Here is a 7,690-nt window from a genome sequence, read left to right on the forward strand (position 1 = left end):
CACACACACACACACACACACACACACACACACACACACACACACACACACACACACACACATCTGTTTTTAAGAACTATCTTTTCGGCTCCTCTGAAATGATTTGACAAAGAGTGGATTTGCTCGTCCCACTTGATCTTCAGGTTTATGATATTTTCTTGTGTTTGTTGCACCAAATCTGCCAGTTCACAATCTGAAAATTGAATCAAAAATACACTTTGAGAAAGAGTTTTGGCTTTCTTAGTTGCTCAGGAAACACGTTCCTTCATGATCTGCATTTGACCCCATAAGAAAGCTTAGAAAAGCCCTACTCAAATCTTGTTCACGTCTTTAAAAAGAAAAAGCTCTCACTTCCTCTTACACCCTCTGTCCTGCCCTTCACTGAGTCCTGCTGGCCCAGTTAAATGTGTGGTCATGTGAAAGTACACAGATGTACACACAGAGAAAAAAGGCCAGGATTCTTTTTTTAGCTGAAGTCAGCAAAATGTATCTGCTTTCATTCTTCTTCTGCTTTTTTTTTATTTATTTATTTATTTATTTATTTATTTATTTATAACCAATGCAGCAGATTAGTCTTTTGGAAAAACAGCAACTTACAACAAATTTGTATTTTGGTAACAATGAAGGTGACAGATGGCACCAACGTGGTGATGAAGAACCAGACTTCAGCTGATATCACAGTCGACCAGTTTGTTCTGCAGCTTCATCAGAAACCATTTTTATGAACTTCCACTGCAGCACAGATCCATCGCTCAGGATCGTTACATAAAACATAAGCCGTTTCTGATAACGGAGATGCTTTCCAGCTCCCCAGCAATCCAACTAGTGTCATTATTACACCACTCTGCACCGTCAAAGCCCACAGAAATGACCCATCAGGACAATCTGACTTGACTGCTGGTGCACGATTGCACTTGATGGTTGTGCAAAACGGGCAGGTTGGATGAAGAATGTTGTCATGCGAGTTTTTCAACATTCATAGACGTCAAAATGAATAAACAGTTGGAGTTCTCAGGAGGACTCCATCTGTTACACAGCAGCAAAGAAAGATACGAGTCTTCAAACAATGAAATAGAAACAGCTTCAAAACGTCATTTCTGTGTCTCAGTTCAGTTTTTAATCTTGTTATTTGTTTCTTTTGTTTATTCGCTTTCTGTCCAAGTTTTTCTTCTTACCCTGCTTATATAATTGTAAAAGTTTGTGCCTCATATATRGTATAAATATCAGTGGATCATTGTTATTTAAATTATTACCAACATGAACGTTTCATCAGAAAAAAAAAGGTCATTAGCCTATTTATTTATTCGTTCTGCAAATCATCACATCACCAATCCAATGCAGGATGAAAGGAGCTTAGGCCTACAATTAAATACCAAATTAACTAGGAACAAATATTACTCATCTGTAAAAGGAAAGTTTAATTTAGAAAAAGGATGCACTATATGAAATGACCAAGAACTTTGAAATGGTTTGTTGGCTGTTTTGAGATATATTCTGTGGTAATCTCACAGAAACAAAACTCTTAAGTCTGTTACATCATAGTTTTTTGTGGGGTATTGTTTATTTGGGTAATTAAAATATACACAGAAAGTAAAGAAATTAGGTTATTTGTTTGTTGTAACAATGTTATCAAGGTTTGTACATAAAAGTACCCAGAAATAGGCTCAACTGACAAAGAGGAGGAGAACACAACAGAAGTAAAGGTTAAATGTATTTAATGACTGAATCAGATTTATAGTGAAGCTAAGTATCACCGAGGAGGCTGACTTGGAGAGGAGTTTCCAGGATTGTAGAGTTGCAGGTTCGGGTAGTCGTGAAGGAGAGTGGCACGACAGAGTGGTAAGTGGACTGGTTTGGCTGTTAGTGTTTTCAGGATTGGTGGTTAGCAGAGGAGATCCAGGTAAACACCAGCACAGGTGGAGAGATCCAGGAAGTCCACAGAGAGTCATTAAACCCAAAGATAAGTTCAGGTTAGGGCAGGCTTTTCTCAGTGGCTGTAGGTCCCAGGCTCCAGCGAGGACTGGATCTCATCAATAACCTTAAATACTTCCAAACCTCATCAGAGGAAGCAGGTGCAGAAGGTCCACGCCAGTCAGAGCTGTGAGGGAGAGGGTGAGAGGCAAACAACACATTTCTACAGCTTCTTGGCAATAAATCACAYAGGCACCTGACTGGCAGCATGGGGGTACCAGAAGCTCAAAACAAGTGTAAATATAACAACAAAATAAGCTGTTTGGCAGAGATTTGGCAAACTTTTCACATCCACAACTCTGTTTTACAGCTCATCCTATGTTCCTTTCAAATGTGGCTCCATTTCAAAGATAAATTAACAGGCTTTCCAACAAAATCGCCAATAAGAAGCATTGTTACAACAGAGAAACAACCCATTTCCTTACTTTTGTGTGAAGTTTAGATGTAAAATTTCAAAAGATTCATCACTTTTGTTCACTTTAAACATCAAGTTTTTTTACTCACTTATTAGTTCAGTGCATTTTAAAATGTAACTGATGCTCTTTRAACTTTCTAATAATCTTGCACATATTTTCTCCTCTTTCTTATGTATAGTCTCGCCTCAAAGTGCTTTGTGCATGTTTTTCCAACCAGGGATGACACAGGTTCAGTCATTCTCCATCCTTAAACCTCTCCTTGCCTCTGCGTCTGGACGCGRAGTTGCGGTGCGCGCAGCCGCGTGCCGCAACGTTTGCGCGTCTCTTTCGGAGCGCGAGTGAAAGCCCGCCGGGTCGTCTCCGCACATTTCAGCAGAGAGGGAGAGGGAGAGACGGAGTGCGCGAGCGGTTGTGGAAGAGAGATGTCTTCATGGATTTGTGAGCTGCTTCTGGCTGTGCGGGACTTTATTGTTCGAACACAATCAGCCATGATGGACCGAAACATCTGAGGTTCTCATMGAGGTAAGACAGATGCTTTATTCACCTGCTGCCATAACATATTCTGAATTCTCATAGCTTCTACTTCCTGTCCTTCTATTTAAGTCATTATGTTAGAAAACTGTTACAAACTAAAACTGGCTGACTGGAAAAACAACATTTGACTGCATGAGTCCATATGATATTATACATATATATTTCAACAAATTAAGCTACATTTTRGTGAATGTATTATTTTTGGTGGCACCGAGAGACGGAATAAATGTCCAAACTGTTAAAGATGGTTTTTTTTCCTTGACTGATATCTTCTTTAAGAGCTCATCCGTTCTTGCTGCGTCTTTACGCACAGCAGGAGCAGAGTCAAAGCTGAAGTTTGTGTCAKCAGGTAAACTGGGGCTCAGAATGGACTCCGACAGTTTTGTTCAACACGCTGATCGAGACCTGGAGGTCACCTTGATCCCGTTTTCTGTCACCTCCGACTGGATGGAGGATGGAAACGAGACGAGCWGGAACCAGTTCCAGCAACCCGACTGGCAGGTGAGACAGAGCGAATTAATGAGAGATGAATGAGTTCATTTTTGTAAGTTGAGGTATTTCTGAATGTTTATTATTATTGCAAAAATGTTTTTACCACGTCTGTGTGTGCGTCTGTTCCTGTGTCCGTTATCAACATACAGCGGGTAAAATAAGTATTGAACACGTCACCATTTTTCTCAGTAGCTATATTACTAGTGCTAATGACTTGAAATTTTCACCAGATGTTGGTAACAACCCAAGTGATCCATACATACAAAGAAATCAAACCATAAATGTCCAGAAATGAAGTTATTTGTAATAATGTGGAATGGCACAGGGAAAAAGTATTGAACACATGAAGAAAGGGAGGTGTAAAAAGACATGGAAAGCCAAGACACCAGCTGAACTCTCTCAGTAATTAGAAAGCAAGCCTGCCCCTTGTCAGTGCAARTTAATATCAGCTGGTTCAGTCCCAAATGATGGCCAGGTATCACACAAGAACCATCTGATGATGGGTAAAAGTAAAGAGCTCTCTCAAGACCTTCACAACCTTATTGTTGCAAAGCATAATGATGGCATCGGTTACAGAAGAATGTCTAAACTTCTGAAGGTTCCAGTGAGCACTGTTGGGACCATAATTCAGAAGTGGAAAGAACATTATTTCACCATAAACCGACCACMAYCAGGTGCTCCTCACAAGATTTCTGACAGAGGAGTGAAAAGAATTATCAGAAGAGTTGTCCAAGAGCCAAGGACCACTTGTGGAGAGCTTCAGAAAGACCTGGAATTAGCAGGTACGTTTGTTTCAAAGAAAACAATAAGTAATGCACTGAACCGCCATGGCCTGTATGCACGCTCACCACACAAGACTCCACTGCTGAAGAAACAGCATGTTGAAGCTCCTTTAAAGTTTGCTGCACAACATTTAAACAAGCCTGTGTAATACTGGGAGAATATAGTCTGGTCAGATGAAACCAACACTGAACTGTTTGGATGCCAGAATACACATCATGTTTGGAGGTCAAACGGCACTGCACATCAGCCCAAAAACACCATACCAACAGTGAAGTTTGGAGGTGGGAACATCATGGTGTGGGGCTGTTTTTCAGCATATGGTACTGGCAAACTTCAAATAATTGAAGGAAGGATGAGTGGAAAAATGTACAGAGACATTCTTGATAAAAAATCTGCTTCCATCTACCAGGATGATGAAGATGAAACGTGGCTGGACATTTCAGCAAGACAATGAGCCCAAACACAAAGTCAAGGAAACTCTCAGTTGGTTTCAGAGAAAGAAACTAAAGCTGCTGGAATGGCCCAGCCAATCACCTGACCTGAATCCAACAGAAAATCTATGGAAAGAACTAAAGATCAGAGTTCATAGAAGAGGTCCACGAAACCTTCAAGATTTGAAGACTGTTTGTGGAAGAATGGGCCAAAATCACACCTGAGCAATGCATGCCACTAGTTTCTCCATACAGGAGGCATCTTGAAGCTGTCATTGACAACAAAGGCTTTTGTACAAAGTATTAGATAAATTTCAGGAAGTGTGTTCAATACTTTTCCCTGTGCCATTCCACATTATTACAAATAACTTCATTTCTGGACATTTATGTTTGATTTCTTTGTATATATGGATCACTTGGGTTGTTACCGACATCTGGTGAAAATTTCATGTCATTAGCACCTCTAGTAATATATTTACTGGGAAAAATGGTGACGTGTTCAATACTTATTTTACCTGCTGTATCTCCTGAAAGACTGAACAAACTTAAATGAAACTRTCAGAAAGTAATCACATGGTGTACATCTACAACTGATTAACTTTGGGAGTCACCACRATTCAMCATTGTCTGCCTCAGCTAACTCATATTAAAAAGCACAAAATTGTGCTAATTAAGTCAGTTTTGCAGATGCTACACTAAATTTAGGTGTGGTCATAGCTGAGACTGAACTCCAACACATAATATGAGAATGAACCGATTGTTCAAGATCTTTGATTAAAAATTTGGCATTAACTTATTCGAGTCAACTCAATGTGTCTGTTAGCAAAATATTTCATGAACCACTGAGCGGATTTTAATCAAACTTTCAGGAAATAATCGCTGGAAATGCATCTATAACAGYTACAAGGCCAGCCCAATTCAAGATGCTGTCACAGCCAACTGACTTAAGTATGCACAAAAAGTGCTACAATTCATTCTATTCTATTGATATTGTACTAAGATTTGCTGAAARTAATTCACAACACATAGCCTACTCTAATGCTACACTGTGCACATGACATTTGCTTAAAACTTTAATAYTAACTGCTGGTATCAGTCCTGTCTGTTATCAAAATATTTCACAAACCATTTGATTGATTTTAACGAAACTTTCAGAAAATAATAAAAGAGATATAGAGGTACAACTGATCATGATTTGGAGTTATTCAATCATTGTAACAGATACTGAACTAAAACTGGAAGTAGCAGGAGCAAAACACATACTCAGAGTGTGATATAATGCTGTTTTAGTGGTTTGGACTTAATCTAAAACTCTTTAGTTTTTGTTTTTGTTTGTTTTTTCCTGTATTCAATATGTTTTAGTTGACTTGGTTTGCTCCTCTGGTTTCTCTAAACCCCACAGCTGCATTTCATCCACCCATCACCTCCCCTGCTCCTCTTCCACTCCCTCTCTCTCTGTTTTAAACAACTCATTGTTTCTTGTCCCTCTTGTCTGATGCTACTGTTTGCCAGCTCCATGCTGTTCCTCCACCGTGTCTCTACAGTTCATTCCTCCATGTGCTGCTGTTGGTTTTTGTTATATTAGTTGTCATTCAGCTCTTCCTCAGTGTCTACAGATTGGATCTCCTTTCAAATCCATTAAAATTGTCGGATTAAGATAAAAATGAGAATTGAATCTTGCACACTATCTGTGACCTTAAAGCTTTGAATAATTGATAAAGAAAAATGCACAGACTGTTAAGAGATGTAAAAACATTTTACATGTTTAATGTCTGAGCTGTTTGCTTACTGAACCCTCTCCTGTCAGGTGGCTCTCTGGGCCATCGCCTACTCCCTCATCATCCTGGTGTCCATCACCGGGAACGTCACGGTGATCTGGATCATCCTGGCTCACAGACGYATGAGGACCGTAACCAACTATTTCATCGTCAACCTGGCCTTTTCTGACGTATCCATGGCATCCTTTAACACCCTTTTTAACTTTGTCTACGCACTTCACAACGACTGGTACTTTGGTCTGGGTTACTGCAGATTTCAGAACTTCTTTCCCATCACGGCCATGTTTTCATCCATTTACTCCATGGCTGCCATAGCAGTGGACAGGTAAGACAGCTCAGACTGTTGTTTGTCGACTAAAAATGTTTCTCTAAGTAAAGATGATGCTCTTGCAAAGACAGCTAAACTCTATTTAAGATCTTCTTTTATTATGTTTAATTATGTTTATCATAAAGTTGTGAATTGACTTTGATTAGAGAGGACAACAAAATGTGAAGCTAATTAAAAACTCACCAAGCTCATGCAAACTGTGATGTTTATATTCTAATTGGCTATAATTATGATGTATGAATGCATGTGAGCTCATGTTAATGAGGGTAATACATTCAGAAATTCAYTTAATGCTGTGTGTTTGGTCTTGGATGATGTGCACAACTTTTAGAATATTTTGCATTTATGTGTGAAACTATTTTTACGAAGCTTGCAGGATTTCTTGCCAGATCAATTTTAACCCCTTTGTGGAATTAATTTACTTACAAAACCTTAGCAGCGTGATTAAAAATACAACTCWGCAGCATTTGTTCCTCCTTGCACACATGAAGGAAACATGGGTCAACACACACAGATGCTATGAACGCTCACTGCAGCATGAACGTTCAATGTGTAATTAATCTCTGCTGAGTGTACTCTGTGCACTTCGTTACAAGTTTACATTAACTGTCTTGTCTAATCTACCATCCCTGGATTACAGTTTGCACTGATGAGATTGTGTTTGTTCAGTGGCTGTGGAAGCAACAGCATGAATACATATTTCCTGCAATCATATAGATACAGCAATATGAGACCTTCTGATACACAGGTCTTCTTTTTTGTTTTATTTATTTGTTGTTTTTTTTATTGGAAAAGCATGGCCACTACCCAGTTTATTAAAACGTATCMTTGTCATAAATTTATATTTAAAAAATATTATGCATATCACCCCCTGACACCCTGCATCATATAGAGTCCCAGGTGAAAAAATATTATACTAAGTATACTAAATCTAAGTATACTTGAAGCTGCATTAAT

At 39.0% G+C, this 7,690-nt stretch overlaps 1 protein-coding gene across 1 annotated transcript; it reads left to right on the top strand.

Moving 5' to 3' along the window:
- Positions 1-2,628: 2,628 nt before the first annotated feature.
- On the top strand, positions 2,629-6,815 carry tacr2 (tachykinin receptor 2). The gene is made up of 3 exons (XM_014001645.1): positions 2,629-2,909; positions 3,271-3,422; positions 6,435-6,815. Exons 2-3 carry the CDS (start codon positions 3,288-3,290, stop codon positions 6,732-6,734), a joined length of 435 nt encoding a protein of 144 aa, XP_013857099.1. The 5' UTR covers positions 2,629-2,909; positions 3,271-3,287; the 3' UTR covers positions 6,735-6,815.
- Positions 6,816-7,690: the final 875 nt, after the last annotated feature.

This window comes from Austrofundulus limnaeus, unplaced genomic scaffold (genome assembly GCF_001266775.1).
Source record: "Austrofundulus limnaeus strain Quisiro unplaced genomic scaffold, Austrofundulus_limnaeus-1.0 Scaffold10, whole genome shotgun sequence".
Lineage (NCBI taxonomy): Eukaryota > Metazoa > Chordata > Actinopteri > Cyprinodontiformes > Rivulidae > Austrofundulus > Austrofundulus limnaeus.